Source organism: Tachypleus tridentatus, chromosome 10, assembly GCF_004210375.1.
Source record: "Tachypleus tridentatus isolate NWPU-2018 chromosome 10, ASM421037v1, whole genome shotgun sequence".
Lineage (NCBI taxonomy): Eukaryota > Metazoa > Arthropoda > Merostomata > Xiphosura > Limulidae > Tachypleus > Tachypleus tridentatus.
In genome coordinates this window covers 181,927,132-181,947,594 of record NC_134834.1, presented here as the reverse complement: position 1 = coordinate 181,947,594, position 20,463 = coordinate 181,927,132, and the positions used below count along the sequence as shown (strand labels likewise).

At 34.8% G+C, this 20,463-nt stretch overlaps 1 protein-coding gene across 3 annotated transcripts in view; it reads left to right on the top strand.

Annotated features, from left to right (window-relative positions):
• The window catches only part of LOC143231067 (uncharacterized), a 180,775-nt gene that overhangs the window by 51,249 nt on the left and 109,063 nt on the right, over positions 1-20,463 (top strand). For all 3 annotated transcript variants that reach the window (XM_076465593.1, XM_076465594.1, XM_076465595.1), the window contains 2 exons: positions 10,201-10,293; positions 19,706-19,745. In XM_076465593.1, the coding sequence (XP_076321708.1) occupies positions 10,201-10,293; positions 19,706-19,745 (133 nt within the window). The remainder of the gene's footprint in view (positions 1-10,200; positions 10,294-19,705; positions 19,746-20,463) is intronic.

The following is a 20,463-nucleotide window of genomic DNA, read 5'->3' as shown; positions in this document are numbered from 1 at the left end:
GATGAAAATTAAACCAAACTGTTATTAGATGTCTTGGTGTTGTGTATGAATTATGACATAGCAGATTCTAATTTATTAATGCTCGTCTCTCAGTCCTCACACTCTTGGAGTTGGTTCTGACACTCACTGGTGCATGATACTTTAAGTATAAAGTATTCTGATTGACATTTTCTTTAGTCCTAGTATTGGTTCAAAATTTCTCCATAACTAAGCGTGGTTCTGCCCCATTGCCGTTGTAACTGTTGAAATGGGCAGCGTATAAATTCTATGGCGAGCGGCAATTTTTGAACTGTTTTTATTTCGAGTGCACCTGACAGTTTGCTTTTCACTTCTTCAAATTGTCTAACAACTCCTGAAAGACCCACCTTCTTGCAACACCCCTTTTTTGTATGGAGGGTGTGGACAATTTTGCAAGGTGCTCCTGCCATGTGGAAGATTTAATAGGTGCTCCTGTCATGTGGAAGATTTAATTAATTTCAACTTCGCAAAACTTTATCCAGCCGATTTAGTAGTCATTGGATCTGTAAGTAGCACTCGGATAGCAACGTACACATTGTGATACGCTGCTGCCCAATCACTATTGTAAATAAGAGCGTCAGATGTATCTAGAAGAGGCCCGGCATGGACAGGTGGGTTAAGGCGTTCGACTCGTAGTCTGAGGGTCGCGGGTTCGAATCTCCGTCGCACCAAACATGCTCGCCCTTTCAGCTGTGTGGGCGTTATAATGTTTTGGAGCCTTTCCACAGTTGAGCCATTGCGCAGATCGCTTTTTCTTGTTGTAAAGGGCCCGTTTTTCGTCGCATATGACAATTCGATAAAGAAATGGGTCAATTCTGTTGCGCAAAATTAGCATAGAGCACAGTCCAAAACGGCGATTTTTCTGATTCTCACTGAATTAGTGTGGAACCCACTTGTAGATGTTTCTCACTTTTTCAATTCGCTTGAAATGGTCAGAAATTGTGAAAATCCCAACAACCAATTCTTGTACTATTTCTCGACCAGTTTGGTACTGGTTTCTTTCCAATGTTGCTGTCATTGTAGCAGACGGACGTCATCTGCTTTCTTTATCTTCAAGACTCGCATCTCCATAACGAAACGTTTGGAACAAACGCTATACAGTGGAACCCATTCAGATTCCGTCACCCCTTGAAGGCGGTCATTAACCGCAGCCCCTTTTTATATTTACATAATCCCTAATTATGTACAGTGGAATCCCTCTAATCGGGCCAGTTTGTCTCAGTCTCGAAGGTGTCTGCTTTAGAGGGGTTCCACTGTACTGTACTTTTGGAAGTGTTTTTTTTTCACCCCATGCTTGGTTAATATTGTGATCTGTTTGCGATGTATCATGACCAAGTTTGAAAACACTAACGAATAGAATAAAACATTACTTTTTCGATGATATACATGAATTCGTAAAAAAGACAGACTACTTATCCCTAAAAATAACTAAAATTTTAGAGTGCTTTCCGCCATTATTTTTCTAACAACATAATACATATATGTCCCCCCCTCTCACTCCGAAAATAATTGTGGCAGTGGCGTAGCCAGGGGGGTTAAGGGGGTACATCTGTCCCCGGGCGCAGTATCGGGGTTGGGGGGAACCAAATTTATGTTACATAATTAGGAATTATGGCTTACATTATGTCACGAGGGGGCGCGAAAACTGACTTTGTCTGTTTGTTTTTGAATTTCGCACAAAGCTACTCGAGGGCTATCTGTGCTAGCTGTCCCTAATTTAGCAGTGTAAGACTAGAGGGAAGGCAGCTAGTCATCACCACCCACCGCCAACTCTTGGGCTACTCTTTTACCAACGAATAGTGGGATTGACCGTCACATTATACACCCTCACGGCTGGGAGGGCGAGCATGTTTAGCGCGACGCGGGCGCGAACCCGCGACCCTCGGATTACGAGTCGCACGCCTTACGCGCTCGGCCATGCCAGGCCCTCTGACTTTGTCCCAAGTACTGAAAACCCTAACTACGCAACTGTTCTGTGGGTGCTCATGCCATGACACACACACAAAAATTTCCTGAACATAAAGGAAAACTGTACAGAAATTGCAAATATTTAAAAAAACATTATTTACAAAATTATATATTAAGGGAAGTTTCTTTCGGTTAACGTAATGAACCAATTATGAAGTAATGTGCATTAGATCATTTCCTGAGGTTTTTTTCCTCAATTTTATTCCACACTGAAACGTCGTAATACTATGTGACTACATCAATTATTTATTCATAAGTTTTACATTTCTTCTACTTTCAACGCGTCATGAAACCGCGAGGCAACGTGTTCGTTACTAAAACTGTATGACTTCGAGATCACGTGCTTGTACGAAAGTGATAGATGTTTTCCTGTATCCTGTGCCCTAAAAATTCACATTTCATTTCTCCCGATTTGTCCGGAATCGATATAATTTATACAAGATAAGCTTCCAAGACGTTAAGCCAGGTGTTTCACTAACGTTACTGGGTTCTTTTTCTGTAAACGTTAAAGAATGCGTAGTGAAAGATTACGTCTTTCGAGTGTGGTAACTTGTATGTCCATATTGTGAGTTTCGTGTCTCTAACTATCGTATGCTTTTGTAAAACGAATAAATTCTGAATGTCACCTTTTATATTATTATTGATAATGTAACACTGTGTATTTTCTGACAATTTTTAAAGCATTACGTACCGTTTAACACGTGTTAATATTCTGTTGCATTTAGTATGATCCTATTACCAAATATCATGTTCCTTGAAATATAACCATCAAGTTTTACCCATAATCACTTGGGTGAAAAACATAGTACTCTATATACCCTTTGTAATATAATCATCCAAAATACCATATCTTTGTCCCTCAAAACGAAGATTTTGATACAAAGTTCAAACACGTGTCATACCCGATCATAAATATTTAAAAATATCAAGATGAACCGTCCTTGAGATGCTGATATTTGTCTTATCAGTTCCTCAATTCTAGTATATGTTGACGTCAGGTTTCCTGGTGTATTTTCGTGAAAAGTTTCATCCTGGCAACCAGATATTCTGGCTACTATCTGCTGAAGATTAACTGAAATAGTTAAATTTGATCGAAAATTTAACTTGCAGATGCATTAACTGTATTGGGTTGTCTTTCGAAACGAGCTATACATGGCTTTTTAATTAGCTTGCCGGATTTTGAGCTAGAGGGTCCATGGTTCACGTTCCGTCGCCACAAAATCAATCTCCTTACTGTTAAATTAGAGTAGCTCTAGAGTTGACGTCCCCCCTCAGTGGCACAGTGGGCAGAGCACAGATAGCCCTTTGTGTTGTTTTGTGCATAATAAGAAATAAAAACAACAAAAAACTAGAGTTGACGGTGGGTGTTGTTTAATAGCTTCCTTCCCTTTTAGTTTCGTCATTTCAGCATTTGGGGCAGTTAGCTCAGACCTTTTGTAGCTTTTCACGAATATCGTAAAGAAATAAATAAACAAAGCCTTCTGGGTCACACTTTGTTGGTGAATTAATAAACTTCTTCACAAACTTTAAAGCAAATAAGTTCCTACACGATAAGGTTTTTCAACGTGAACAACTTTAATAATTGTTAGTGAAATAGGAAACGGTTAAGATTACTCAGTATACAGCTTCTCCTTGTAACATTCATAACAGAATAACGGTATCTCAGGTGTTATCTTGTGACAAATATCCTTGCATCATCATAATACTGTAATGGAACTCGTGCTTATATGACACTGGAAAAACAATTTTATTACGCGATGTGCAACCCCCAACGTTTAGAAATGCTTATTCTGTGTACATGTAGATGTACAATAAGGGTCACAATTTTTCCGTTTCGCCTTCGTTTCCCGTCACGGAGAACTTTATTTTCTCCATTTTGGGGTGAAGATTTGACGTCATGAATACGTCGTGCGCGAATCTAATGCACTGGCGCCATGGGAAATCGACTAGTAAATGTTAATAGAATTTTAATTTGTAAAATGAAAATTGCGATGAACCTTAATGCTGTTTTACGAAGTTATGGAGCTTGTAAATCTTGCTAGTTTCTCACAACTTAAATACAATTTATATTTTATTTCTCGACCTTTTAAAATATATTACATTGTACAAAGGTGCAAAGTTTCTATTAATTAGTTAAGAGACGCATAAGTTACATTTTTCAGATTTTTTTATAACTTTGGCCTTTTGCCGATAGTCAGATTTTTAGAATCATAACTCTCCGTGGCTGATTTATTCCATCCTCTCAAACAATAAATTGTTTAACTTCTAGTGAAGAGTTTTGTTTCAAATAGTTTCCATTGTTAAGAATCAATCAGTTTGTAAAACTTAAAATATGTTTTTGAATCAACCATGAACAGCAGCAGGTTTTTTCATGCTTTTTTTTTTTTTCAAGTAGCATTTCCGTGGTGTTACGTATTACTATTTCAAATTACCGGAATTTTAATTTGAGTTTAGTTGTTAATTAAATGTTAATATGTATTAAATTTATGTTTTTTTCCAACAATAATCTCTCGTCTCTCGACGCGTTGTATTTTTATATATTAATCACGCGAGACTTTAGAACATTCATCAAAGTTTACTTGCAACAGTACTGACGATCGCTCGTATTATATGCACACGTCTAGTACATTTTTGGTTCTGACGTACAAGAACGTTCTACAAATTTCAAGAACAGGCGGGAATTGCGCAATACACAGTCAATAATATACGTCACATGCAAAAAATAAAACCATGAAGAAACAAGCGTAGGGACTAAAATAGACGTACAACAGTAAATTTGTTACATAGGCTTGAGTGTAATTTAATGGTTACTCTTAGTTTCAATTTCAAAGAACAATAGCAACAAAAGAAAGTTTACGTTATTTATAGTGCTAATATTAAAATAATGAACTCCGATGAAACAGGCCTATTAGCAACAGTGATACAAGTACTCAGGAAATAAAGGTTGTTTGGTTCCCAAGGAGGGAAGATGTTTAGTTGTGGATTTTATTCTCAGCACATTTGGACTCATCTCAATCGTTCAGATGTTCAAACCTTCCAATCCGTACTGTGTAGAGTTCTAGTGTTATGTTAGAGGTGACGTACTTCTCTTGACAAAATGAAAACAAATAATGATATATAATACAAAACTTGAGAATATTAAAGGTATTTTAGAAGTCAGAATCTAATAGAAAACTACAATACGCTGTTTAACCTATTGCACCATAAAGTTGTTTTTTTTTTCCCCATTAGAGTATGTGTGTTCTTAGTTACTGACGATTAACCCATTTTATCACAACAAGTGACCTTTAACGAATTAAGACTTCGGTCAGCCTCTATTTTGGAAGGACGAATTTTCCTTTGTATAAACGTCAGGCACAAAGTCTAATTTTCACATGATGTTTTTGTGGTACCTCTACCGTTATTGACCCTTTCTGAGCGAGTTAAACGACTGGGCTGTTAACAGGTAAAATTATCTGAAGACCTAAGCACTTATTTAATGTTAGTCCTACTTTCAAAGTCCTCTCGAGATTAAGCTACGACAAAGCTAGTATTTATATCAAGTTTCCCCAAGGATTGAGCCAGCTGTGATAAGAGTTAAGCCTTTATATTATAGTACCACTCTAATTAAGTATTTGTTTTACGGTTATGTTTGTTTTTTATGAACGACCAGTCATCGACACAGTTTTATTAACGTTGTAAAATGTTAAATTTAAAACGTTTGGAAAAGGCGTTGGTGGTTTCATTTCAGCAAAATAACATGTAATAACATGGTAAATTTTAGTCAGAAATTAAATCGTGCCTCTTGTTTTAATATAAATTTTGAAAAGCGTTTTTAAAATGGGTAGGCTATGAGATAAACTGAACCTAGCAATTGAGAAATTTGACGAACGTTTTTGTATCATTCGTGTAGTAGCTATCATTATTACTTTAGGTGCATGTAATATATACAGAAAGTATGGAAGTGGAGGCACTTGAGAAGAACCTGCGAACATTCGATGCCATTTTCTTTTCAATTTGTCCTCCGGTTTGTTAGCGGTAAGTTTACAACTCGAAACGCTGAGGTTCATGGTTTGGTTCCCAAAAAAAAGAGGCCACTATCAAACTGGACTTCCTACTGATAGGACAAATAATATCGATAAATGTACGAAACTAGTACTTGGACATTGCCTTGAAAAAGGTCGAGTAAACTCAGACCACTCTGACCCTAAAGCAGTAGCCATACCAACCTACACTGCATGACCATGAAAGTAAAGGAAGGAGGAAGAGGTCAAAGCGTACCTGACCCTCCAGGGAGGCCCGGCATGGCCAGGTGGGTTAAGGCGTTCGACTCGTAATTTGAGGGTCGCGGGTTCGAATCCCTGTCGCACCAAAGATACTCTCCCTTTCAGACGTGGGGGCGTTATAATGTGACGGTCAATCCCACTATTCGTTGGTGAAAAGAGTAGCCCAAGAGTTGGCGGTGGGTGGTGATGACTAGCTGCCTTCCCTCTAGTCTTACACTGCTAAATTAGGGACGGCTAGCGCAGATAGTCCTCGAGTAGCTTTGCACGAAATTCAAAACAAACAGATCCTCCAGGGTACACAAGATCACACAAGTCCCGAGAGAGAGGTGGTTTGGTTCTCCGCGGTGAACAGGTCGCAGCTAGCCTGTTGTGTAGCCTCAAGCTAAAACAACAACATTAGCCCTTTTCAGTCATATTGCATTTGCTCCTACTGCTAAGTCACGCTTGTAATTAATAAAAGTTAAAAGAAACCGTGACTTACTTTAAGAATTTGTTATGTGACAATTGTCACTATACCGGCTTAGCTGCCAATTTTATCATTTCTTTTATCCAATGTGTTCACGCTGAGATTAGTACGTCATATTTTGAAGCATAGAAAATAGAATTCGAACATTTGCTGTTGGACCTAGCTTACAGGAGATAGATATTTTAAGTGTTGATTGTGGCTCTGTATACACACACACACACACACACACACACACACACATTGAATGTTTGTAAATGCAAAGTTAATTACGTCATATTTTGTTCTAATTATTTATGTGGTGCCTTTTATCAAGTTTAATCTCAAGAAGCTCATTTACAGAAACCTTTATTCTCTTTGGTCGCACGAGAGGTTCTTGTTGAGGCAAACATGGTACTGGCATAAGGCATTAAAATGGGTCAGTAGGCCCTTGTGGTCCCGTAAACTTGGTCGATTTCAATTCACCAGTGCTGACTCAACACTGAATGTGTTTTTGTTTCCTCTTTAAATAATCTACTATGTTTTACCTGTATCTAACAAGGTGGTGTGATAATTATATAGCTAAATAACACCAGCTTAACCACAAGAATGTGTGTGTGTGTGTGTGTGTATGTGGTGTCTGATGTTTTCGTTATTTTCCAGTCGTTGTTCTCACCGACCAAATGCTAATTCCTCAATATGTGTTTCAAATTAATTTAAAAAAATGACTAGCACATTCCTGCTCGTTACTGGACGTCTTCCTCCTCTCAATGAGAACTCGATATATGGAATACTTTGATATTTTCTTTAAACCTCCAATCTCTTCCCCCCACCCCACAACGTTCAGTACGTAGTTGTTTGTGCATGTGCTAATTTATTGATGAAATAACTGAAAAAAAAAAAACCATCTGACAAGTCGCATTACTTCAGTGGAAAAACAGTGTAGCGACATTAGATTCTGATGCTTATGAGTTAGCATTAAATGTATATCTGTACATATATTATAACCATAGTTTTTAAGCCAAAACAGAACACATTAAAATTAAACAAAATACACTGCTTTAGAAAAAAAAATCCTTGAGTAAAAGTTACAACGTGGGATTGTAAAATGTGTATCCTGGATTTTGGAGGTGACTGCGACCCACATTACGGTGAGGATACATCGTCTATCAGTCTCAACCTAAGATAGATTTTATAATCCTACGTTGTAGATTGTACCCTAGGATATTTTTTTAAATGCAGCGTATTTTGTTTATTTTTTTTTATTTTAATGTGTTTTGTTTTGGCTTAAACATTATGGTTATAATATAATTAATCAGAGGTTAGGATTTACTGTTTGTAACGCAGCCGTTCCTCATGATTTTGTTTATTTATTTAACTTTATTCAAATGCATTTATTTGATTTCATTAAAATATACATGTATATATGTCTTACATAGCGACGTTAATTATTGCCATCGCATTTCATATAGATAGGTTAGAAGTACATTTGTGGAAAATATAGTACTCATCAAAGGTTACGAGCAGTTGTGTTATTTTGTTCAGGATTATTATATAAATACACTCGGATATCAACAATTTGCATTCAGCATTTAAAGTTACAGGAACATGCGCATGATCATATAGAAAAGTTAAATTCTACCATCTTCTTACTTAGAAATGGTTTTTAATAGTCTCGTACGAAGCATACCAAAACCATATCACTGGAGTCACGTGACTGTTATCCATGTAATGTTTCATAAATGTATTAATTTGTGCTCAAAATTATTATATTTTGTGCATTTTTATTCATTCCAAGAGTGTGTCGATACCACGCGCCTGTTCATAGGATATTTTATATATCAGAACAGTCAGTAGAGTGAAAGTTTTACGTAATGACAGAAGCATCTCATAAAAAATACATGAAGTTATCGAAGTGTGGATGTTATTGCCAACCGACTTATTTTCACTCTTGTTATGAAGGTTAATAGGCTTAACATGGCCAGGTGGTTGAGGCGCTCGACTCGTTATCTGATGGTCGCAGGTTCGAATACTCATCACACCAAACATGCTTGCTCTTTCGTCCGTACGGGTATTATTATTATGTGACGGTCAATCCCACTATTCATTGGTAAAAGAGTGCCCCAAGCATTGGTGGAGGGTGTTAACCACTAGCTGCCTTCCCTATAGCTTTAAACCACTAAATTAGGGACGGCTTGCACAGGCAGTCCTCGAGTAGATTTGCGCGAAATTAAAAACAAACAAACAAAATATTCAAAGGCGCCCCCACGTCGTGAATAATAACACGTTTATATTGAAGAGAAACCTCAACTTGGGGGGGGGGAATGTTAGTATCACGAACTTCTCTAGGAAATCGTTTAATAGTCAAATCATCGATATGTTTTTTACAGCTCTCTACTAGCGTGTCCGTCGTGGCCAGATGGTTAAGGCACTCAACTCGTAATCCGAGGGTCGCGGGTTCGAATCCCCGTCACACCATACATGCTCGCTCTTTCATCTGTGGTACCATAATAATTGTGGTATAGTCAATCCTTGATAAAAGAGTAGCTCAAGACTTGGCGGTGGGTGATGATGATTAGCTGCCGTTGTTAAATTAAGGGCGGCGAGCGCAGATAACCCTCGTGTAGCTTTGCGCGAAATTCAAAACGAACCAAACTAAACTACATACTATATCATATTGAGCAATTTTGTTTTTACCTTATTCCACTTCAAATGTGAAGAAATAATCAAAACTATTGAGTGAAGTTACAAATTTTGTGTGTAGAAGAAAGAATGGAATCTCAGCAATGATGTGGTTACAAAATGTTTGTTTTTTGTGTGGCACGTTACTACTGATTCTGTAGCCAGTAGCATAATCTACAGGTAATTGGAAGTTTCTTATTTCTGTTGTAAAAATCTGATCGTTATACAACTAGTCTGATATTCCTGAACAGTTTTTATTTTATTTTATTCTGTAATCTGTTCTACGAACTGGATTTCGCTTAAGCCATTTAAACTTGGAGACAAACAAAAAGGGAAGCTAATGTTTCGTTCTTGTTGCAGAATGAGTTTGTGTACGACATTAAACTTAGGACATTAGGAGGTTAAATTACCAAAACCTTAACATTTTTGTTTATTTAACCAAGCATTCCCGGTTGTGTTACTTTAATAAATGCGAACATATATTATCAGAATTTGTTGAAGAAATTATAAAATCGTCATGGCAGAATGAGAAACCAAAAATTGTAAATTCAAGTGAAATTATTAACGTGCTTGACTATTAACTTTCACATAGTACAAGATAACAATGCCGAAAACCTTATTTAATCTTTATATTAGTATTGGTTATTATGATACTTGTCGAAAATATTTTAACACGCCATCTATTTATATAAAGCCGTGTTGAATAGGAAAATAAGACTCTTATAAATGTCTCGCTGCAATTCGATCGATGGATTCTAATTCTGGTCACAAGATGTCTATTCTCCATTTTTCTTTTTACTGAAATAAGTCTGATTCTATTTATAGGAAATGAAGCAGGTGGTGCCACCTCCTCTCACTACCATAGCAACGCCACCGAAGGAAGAGCATGTTTTAGGTTTCTCCCCACTTCGTGAACCAGTAAGTTAACAAACATGTACTACTATGTGTGAATTATCGAATAGCTAAACTTTCATGGTTATGTTTCTTGCAACGTGTGATTTATGTAGGTTTAGTGTTAGCAACATCACACACACACTTTTTCAGTTAATTTTAATATCGTAGAAAACTGAACTGTATTTCGAATTCCAAACAACTGAAAACAATAAAAATGTAGCTGGCAAGGTGTTTAAATTATTTTGAAGCACACCAAACTCTATGATTGTTTAGTGTAACTGGTTCCAGTCGGTTTGTCTACTCAGTATGAATTAACGAAGTTTACGGTGTTCATAGTCTAGAACAGTTTCTATAACTAGTGTTAACTCCTCATATGTACGGTAATCACAACAGAGTTTGGTGTTTATCACTGGATATACTTTTTGTGGTATTGTTAAATATGGAGCATTTTTCATTACTGGATCTACTTTTTGTGGCATTGATAAAATGGAGCATTGTTCATTACTGGATCTGCTTTGTGTGGTATTGTTAAACATGGAGCATTGTTTATCACTGGATCTATTTACACACACACGGTATCCATAATACAAGTGTTTATCACTAGAATTAACGCCTTACAGTATTACTGACAAACCAGTCTATCAATGGATTTAGCTCCTTATTATATATGACATATCATAAACCAGTGTTTATCAATGGATATAACTCCTTTTGCAGAAAATTCGTTTAATTAGACGAAGCACTACTGAAGTAGTGCTTACTCTGTGTTGAAACTTGCACCATAACTTTTTACTCAACATATCCATGAAGTTTCTCCTTCAGTATATTTGTAGAACCATTTTTCTTGTCGCTCAGTGTTATCTACAATGCTGACATGCGTATCTCTTATCCTTTTTATTTCACTACATAGAATTAGAAAACGTTCTGTTATTTATACTTGTAACAGTTACTAGCAAATATAAGAACAAAGTGCCAGAATGCCGTGTTCATTTTCTTTAGTATTGATTCTTTGTCTTTTTTTAAAAAAAAAAAAAAATTTAGGATATGGTTTGACGGTGGCGACACCTAAAATTTAAAAGAAAACAATCAAATAGCGTATTGTAATCAATACTTCGAAGATTGTCTCAGTGCACTGAAAGTTGGATTTATTACCTTTTTGCATGTGTCGCCATCTATACAATTTACGTAGCAGCTATAATGTTTTATATTTATGAGCATTACTAGTTTTAGCTCTGTAAATGAATTTCTTCCATTTTGAAATAAAATATAGCTTTCGAAATGTATATTCTAACGAAACGTTAGTGACGGATTTTAAAATACGATGAAATCGGGAAATATCTGTTAAAATATGTAATGATTAGTATTTCCAATTAAAAGTCATTTACTTTTATTTAATATTGACTGGTTAACTCCATTGGTCACTCAGGCTAACAAACTTCCTGTGTTCGTGCAGATTGAACTTTACTGGACATCTTGTAAGGCACGCACGTTCTCCGTGAACGGATCATGTAATGCTATATGAAAACTTCTATAATAGCGAAAGAACGACAGGCCGCTGTATATTGAACACTAATGAGTGTTGTCCCGAAAATAGTCTCACTTTAGTAACATAACTGGCGAAGCAGTTGAGGCATTGGACAAACAAACTTTAAGTTTATTAATCAAAACACTTTCATTTTATTAGGCCTACAAAATACCGTATAGCGCTCGTTACAGCATTCGAAGTTTTATTAGGGCCACGTTTATAAATTAATGCGAGAAGATATTTCTTATACAAAGAAGTACATATACTAAAGTACAGTACTTTCCGGGTAAATTCACCTGATTCAACCCAAGTCCATTTTGGTTAATTAAATAGAATAAACAAGTTGAAGAATAACTTTAGATTATTCTTTCCATATCATTCATATCCTGCCTCAAAGTGGTATTCGACTGACACATTTTCATTAAAATATTTGCTGTTATCGAAATTTATTCAGTTTTATATTGCTGGAGGAGATATAGACAAGAAAACCTGGCGTGTAATACTGCAGTTGCCATTATTACCTTTCCCCCCGCTACAACACGCATACACCTAAATTCTAACGTGTCTAATCATAGAAGTGAGGACGGTTTGCATGGAGTTCTTATTAATATACAGAATTCGTGTAATAACGTTTGTATTGTGTTTCAACATAAATGATAGGACGGTCAAATACTAATGCCTAACATGTTGCACATATATACATAAAAAGGTCAGAAATTATAAGGGCGTGTCTAGTATCCTTACACGTATTTGCTCTTTTATTGCTCGTAAGCCTAGTTAGGGTGTTACACTATCGTCTGTTTATTCTTAGCGAATTAAAGCTTTATAGGTAGTACACATATATATAAAGTAATGTACCTTACAGGTCTTAAATTCCTTGATAAACAGGCCCACTAATTGTTTTTTGTTTTTTTTCAATTTGTAGCCTTCGAAAGAAAAGTAACAACTGGAAACACGTACACGTTTAAATAGTTTTCGTATTTGTTTTTTTGTTTATCAGTTTATGAAATCTCCTGTTGGTTTAGCCATAAATTTGAGTGTTTCATTCCCTGTTGTGGAGAGATAACCTCTTATGTAGCTTTATGCTATACAACAAATAAACTATTCATGAAATTATTCTTTCCATATTGATTTCCAGCTCATGTTATATTTAATGTAAAGTTATTTGTCAGTTTTCTACTTATCATTAATGTAACTGTTTACTTGAATTCCACACTTTAAACCAAACTGTTCATTGGTGTATTGGTTCAAGATGATATCTGCTACGTTTTAATTTAAGCTTATTAAATATAAACTGATCGTCTTAAGCAATAGTGTCGCTATTTTTCCTTTTTAATGTTGGTGTGTCTTCATACGGAATTAGCACTGAGTCCTTAACATAGACGAAAAAAGTGTGTGCATCTATCAACTTAGTATATTATTTCATGGTAGTTATTTTAATGCAGTGTGAGTTGTATGTGTGTAGGGGAGTGATAGTTTATCCTACTAGTGTATCAGTAATAAATATATTGTTTCCACAGTTCTGTTAATTGTTGTCATATAGAATTCATACTTTAATGGATGTATAGAGGGCAATAATACAGGCTTTTTTATTTTTAATATAGTAGGATTTCCTATGGTGTTTAAATGAAATACCCTGGATATGGTTTACCTAGTGTTTGTTTTTATCACTGAAAAGATGTTTTCATTCTGATCTGTTTTCATATGAATTCACTTAACAACATTTAAGCCATTTTATGAATGATATTGATTGGATATAATGGATATGAATAAGCAGAACTACTTTGTTGGGAATTCAATGTATAATCCACCATCCTTTTTAAGAATAGTTGTGAAACCACATTAAAAACGTACATATTTGTTGATCAAATGTGTGTTGAAAAGTGAATAGGAGATCTAGAAACTACTGATCTATTCAGTTTTTGAAAGTATATGTACATAGTCATGGAGGACAATTGCAGAGTGCAAATGTGGCAGTCTTAGCTGATTCAACTAGCTTAAGTCATTTAATTGTATTTTTTAAACTATTTAAAATATTCGAATAATCTATAAACAAGTTACAGGTCTTATGAGTTGACACTAAGTTGTTATACCATAACTATTGCTATTTTAAGGTTAAAATTATGCTATTTGTTTTGATGACAGAAACTTCTTCATTTGAATAAGATGAACACATTGTAGTTGTTTTTTATTTTAACAGTAGTTTTATGTATTATTATTTTCATTTTTTACATTGTTAAGCACAGTGTATGAAAGGCACTCTGTGTTTGTTTTTTGCATAAAAGAGTGATAAATTTAAACAGGCAGTTAATGTGTATTTAAGTAACCTGATTAATGTATATTATGTTTGATTAGTCTGGTAAATATATTTTTTGTTAAATAATTCCCTGAGATTATAAATTCTTAATTGTAGAGAATTTGAGTAGAATTATTGAGAATATCTTCAGCTTACAATTATTAAGTGTTTGTAATTATCAGTAAGTGGTTATAAGTAATACAAACTACAAAATAACAATTTTATTAATGTGCAAACTAATTAAAAATATTCAGAAATGTCCTTGTGATAAAAATAGAGATTTTTCATAATTAGTGGAAAAAGAATGAAAATACACCCAAACACACACACACACACACACACACACGTGTATTTGTACATTGTACATTCAAAATTCACTGTTTTTGCTTCAAAAAGGAAATTAACTAGCAGTTGAAATAAAAAATTAACATAACTTCAGTATTTTTATAGAAATACTACTATACAGAACTAACATCAGAGTGAGACAAAGCAATATCATAGTGAAACAAAGAGATGATAGTCATCATTGATGTGCAAATTAACATCAGAGTGAGACAGAGAGATGATATAGTCATCATTGATGTGCAAATTAATATCAGAGTGAGACAAAGAGATGATATAGTTTCCATTTACATACAAACTGACATCAGTATGAAAATAAATTCTTATAGTATTCATTTGGGGGGGAAATAAAAAAGTTGATAATTTATTTTACAGACATAAATAAACCTATAAGCAGACTAAATCCATCAAAAACAATTATTAAATATTTTGTTTAGGGAATACACTATCATTTAAGTCTGATAGAATCAAAATTACCAGAACAGTGAATGTTGAAATAGAAGACAAATAAGAAATGATATATTAGGTATTACAGTATTTGAAAAGAAAATATAATTAGTTAAAGTGGACATTGGAATAAAAAGTAGTCAGGAAATCTTTGAAATTGTAAAAAATAAGACATCAGTCACATAGTACAATAAAAAATAGAGGAAAAACTTGCAATTATTGAAATGCTTAAAAACTATAGAAATTGGAATTAGAGAAAAGTTCACAAAATTGTTAGATATGAAAACAAATGTGTGAAAATAATTGAATGCTTCTGTAAACAATTTGCCATAAGTTGGCTCTATGTCTTAGCTTTGGATTTTGGAACTGATGAGACAAGTTCGAATCTATGTGATATCACAAAATATTCTCAGCTCTTTAAAAGAAAGACATAAATACCTAAGTTTTGATGGTAGAAGACTTCTGACTTGCTGTCTTCCCTATGGTCAGTATTTCAAAAGTATGGATGGTAGCACATAACTTTAGTAGATTTACCATAACTACAAATATCTTCTAAGAGTTATCTAAAATAATATGTTTTATTGTAACTCTAATGTTTCATGTAGTCATTAGTAAAGGTAACCAACAATATCAGACTCAAAAGTATAATGTTATGAATGGGGTCATGGACTGCTTCCACTGGTTTAAGCTATAGCATGTGGTCTATTCCTACCAATGCAAAGGTACCATGGCACATGCAATATTAAATATCACTTTCATTTTGTTTGGGCTTTACTTGTTTTGTTACTTACCACTATTCTCATTTTAGCCCTCACTTGTTGCATTATGTTGGTAAAATTGAAAATCAAATTCCAAAACATTTCTTTTTTTACCTATTCTTAATGGCTATCAAAAAGTAAATATGCTGCTGTTTAGAAAATTAGACGAATTTGACACTGCATACTACAAGCTAGATTTATTTGTGGTTTAGTGGCCTTTCACGTTTTACTTAGTTATGGAATTTATATGTTTTTTAAGGGGGATAACAGGTAAGATATGTTTGAAATATTATACAGGATAAAAAAAAATTACTTTTTAATAGTATATAGTAATGTCAGTATATGAGTGTGTTGGACTAAGGATTCTTCTACAGTAGGTGGCTGTGACTTCTTAGTGATAAATTCAAAAATAAATGAACAGCATGCACTAGACTTGTTTTTAAAATAATACATATATTCAAAACATGTTAAACATATGTACAAAATGTCTTACATAATGGAGACCATAGTTGTATCTTAAACACTATACAGTTCTTTTCTTATCAAAAGCCCACTTAGTCCAATTCAATTGCTTAAGAATTCAGTTGACAAATCCTATCTACTTTCCTCTCTCTTTCTATTGCAATAACATTTGTTTATAGTTCACTTATGTTGTCCTGTACTTATAATAATTGTCTGCTTTCATACTTCCAATATTTGTCTGCCTTTTGTTGCATTGGTGGGTTCAATTACTTTAGAACACCATTTGATTAGAAAACTTATTTTCTTTATCTCTTTTAAAATTGTTAATCTCACTCTAACGTACATCATCTGTCAGGTCTCTCACTCGCACAGTGGTGAACTTTACGTTTAACTTTTAACAAACCAATGTTCTCTTTCCTGTTACTTTACTTTTTCTCTGTTTCTGCTTCTCTGGTTGCTGTTATTCATATGACTATCACTTAGGCTTTCTAGAAATCTCCATAACCTCAACATGTCTGAATTATAAACACAATATAAATAAATTAATAATACTACCTTTACTGAACATTTTTTTATATCTGACAGGGATAGAAATGATGAAATAAAATTACTTTCACTTCAGGGAAAGCTATCAGGAAGATTACATTCCTTCATGTAAAATTGTATTTCCTCACGAATTATATTTTACAATTTAATCCAAATAATATGTTGACTTTCATTGGTCATAACTAAATGAATATGGATGGATCATGTATTCCTGATTGGGTAACCCAACGAAAAATATGAAATTCCTTGTGCAGAGTTAAGTTTCTTAGGAAGTTGGGAATGTAATAATTCTATCCTGTTATGCTTGTACAGAATCCTTTGTAAGTAGACTTTAGTTTCTGCATTATTTTTACTTGTGTATTTTACTGTGTTCTTAGCTTTGTGTTGCCAAACTTTTAATGTGGTTTCTTTTGTCACTAGCCACTAATTCTTTATTCACAATGTGTACATATTGCTCATGGTTATGATAACTGTTCACACAAGATATCTATTTTAACCTCAAGTTATTGCTATGCTAAAGCAGAGTTTTTTTAGCCATAGATTATTATTAGATTTTAAGGAGGTTTTCTTTGACCATAAGATATTGCCTTAAGCTATGGTTATTGTTATCTGTAAGAAAGTTTTCCCCTAGGCTGGAGTTGTTGATACAGGCAAAACAATTTTCCATGGCTGTACAGATAAGTATATCCTTTAAGATGATACTTGTTTATTGATCGAGTCAGTGATAAACCTCCTACACACAGCCTGACTTTCTGTTTGCCTTGTAGTTTACTCACGTGTTTGTGTTGATTAATGTATAATCTTATTATTTCTGAGTAGGTTATGAGGACGGTTAGCATCTGATGGTACATTTTAATTTATTTGAACAACATAGTTACTGTGTTATCTTGTATCTCATTGGTCGAGAACACCTACAGTTTAAAACATTAATATCCATCGATATATATATGTCACTTTTCATTTTACGTTTTTCAGACTGCAACATTCGCAGATTAGACTTTAAACACGTGGTTTGAACGCAACACTTTTTCCGTCGGTAGCATTGGGAAGCATAACACGATATACATTATAAGGTAGTCTATCATATTGCTAAAGTTGAACTGTAAAAATGAATGTAATATTCAGGCCATATTCCTGCATGTATCGACATGTGGGCTGTGGCAGTTATAGCTGTCAGCAAATTCGTTAGAAACCTCTCAACACCCTTATACTTCATGGTTGACTACTACACCTACCTGACTTCACCGGCAATGCCACTGGTAATATTTTTCTTTCTAAAAAAGACAGAGGGAGACAGATAGATGGGGGGGGGGTGTCTGTGAACATAAGCCAACCACGATATCTGAGGTTTTGGCGATTCATGGGATGAAGTTAAGTGACGTATTTAATGTAGTTCACACCATAGCAATTTGTTCTTCATGAAATTGAGGATATAAATTTCACCTCGACCACCACTGAGTGTCGTATCCCCGGCCATTCTGATGAGCCCTGGTATTGGACGAAAGGCTTTGTCAACGCCGGATGTGGTATACGTAGTGTAGTTTACATATTCTTTGCTTTTTCTCTCATTGCAACTACTGAAAACAGAACAGAAGAGCTTGTATAGTGGCGCCCCTAGTGTTATTTGTCCAAGCCAGTGTAGCATAATGCACACAGTTAGAGACTTTTCAGGATGTCTCTAGTGGCTTTATGAACAGCTTGTAAACTATACATTAAATACATACTTTATGGAAGCCGAAATTCTAATTTTTGGTTGTTATATTTTTTTTAAACTTCGCTTGCAAATCTTTTCCCTTGCTCCTAGTCAGTTCCAGTCAACTTCTAAAGGTCTATATAGTTAGCATAACACTATATACTACAATTTGGGTAGAATATATTTCTCTGTGTGTACGAGAAAGTTGTGCTCTATCTCCTTTAGTAGCTACTAAGTGGTTGCCGACTTTTGGCTGGATGTTAACAGACTTTTCGTAAATAGGCCTGCTTCCGTTGTGTTAGCATTCTAGTTATGTGTCATTCTATACACGACGAAAACGAGTTTCGTAAGTGAAAGATACTATCTGACAGTAGTTGAGCTTTGAAACATTTTAACATACCGGTACCTAGAATGTTTGTGACAAAAATAATAAATTTGAAATAATTAATATCCAAACCGTGGGCCAAACGACACAGAACTATAAAAGAGTTGCTTTAAGTACAATTACAAAGGTTACGTAAACACAAAGTTTGTTTCTACATTTCTTTGTTAACGCCGTGTTAATTATATTCCCCCATCCTATTCAAAGCAAAAATATGGGCTTTTTTGTAACCTTCTATAACAATACCCTCGTGTACATTTTGCAATTTCTACGAGACTACGTACAATCTGTTTTTAATAAATGTATAACATGTTCAGATTAAAATCGTTATATATATCTCTGTGTGTGCTGTTCTAAAGCAAAATCTGAAACGTCATTCTCTCGTGGATTTGGTTAGATTGAAAGTAAAGAATCCACTTTTTATTTTTCTGTGAAATCAAAGCCTAAACAATCACTATTATAGAACTATATGTATATGAATCATGAGAATTTTAAAGCGAATCAGTAAGACCAAAGAAGGTAATTTATCTAAAGTCACTGTTGGCATATTTAAGGATAGACTGCACGTGTTCGCAACTATTTAAAGAAGTATTCATGTTAATTGTACTGAAAAACAACAACATGTTTTAATTATTTTTCGTTCTGCGTAGAGTAGGTAGAGGATTTGAGTGTATTTGGTCTTCATTAGAAAGACACCTTCTCGTTTTTATCAATGTCTTTTGTAATCTTACAATGACACTCGGGCAATGAGAGAGAATTTCTCATTGGGTAAAGAACTTGAGTGTATTTAGTCTTCATTAGAAATACTTGCACTCGTTGTTATAAAGGTCTTGTGTAACCTTACAAGAACACTCATAGACAATATGAGATCATTATTTCCCGTTACATATAACTGTTTTTTCCTTATGTAACTTGTGTTATTATTTTAAAGAAATCCATATTTTTATTTTAAGCCTTTTTCTTCACAACTTCTTTTCTCTTTCAGATTCTGTCGCCGCCGCCACCACTACCTCCACATGAAGAAAGTAAGTATTGTCACACCTTACAGTTTAATTGTATCATTACTAAATTTGGATGTGATGATGTTGGTAATTTGTTTTTCATATTCTTCTGTCAGTTTCTCTTTGTTTGTTTAAACCTCAAACTTTTAAATTTCATCAGCATGCATTATTATATTTATTTTCCCGCATTAACTTCAAATTGTGTGTGTTTGTGTGTTTTCTTATAGCAACGTCACATCGGGCTATCCGCTGAGCTCACCGAAAGGAATCGAACCCCTCATTTTAGCGTTTTAAATCCGTAGACTTACCGCAATACTAACGAGAGGCAACCTCTAATTGAAAAATCGACATAGGAAAGCTAAATTACATATGGCCAGGTGGCTAAGGCACTCGACTCTTAATCCGAGGGTCGCGGGTTCGAATCTCCGTCACACCAAACACGCTCGCCCTTTCAGCCGTGGGGGCGTTATGACATTACGGCCAATCCCACTATTCGTTGATAAGCGTAGCCCAAGAGTTGGCGGTGGGTGGTGATCATTAGCTGCCTTCCCTCTAGTCTTACACTGTTAAATTATGGACGGCTAGCGCAGATAGCCCTCGAGTAGCTTTGCGCGAATTTCAAAACAAACCAAGCCTTCTGTCCGTACATAATTCAAGATTATGATATGTCTGCTTCACTTAATTGTCTCCAGTACACCTGTCTGGATTGCTTTTTAATATCGTGTCCAGCTATCCTGTACTT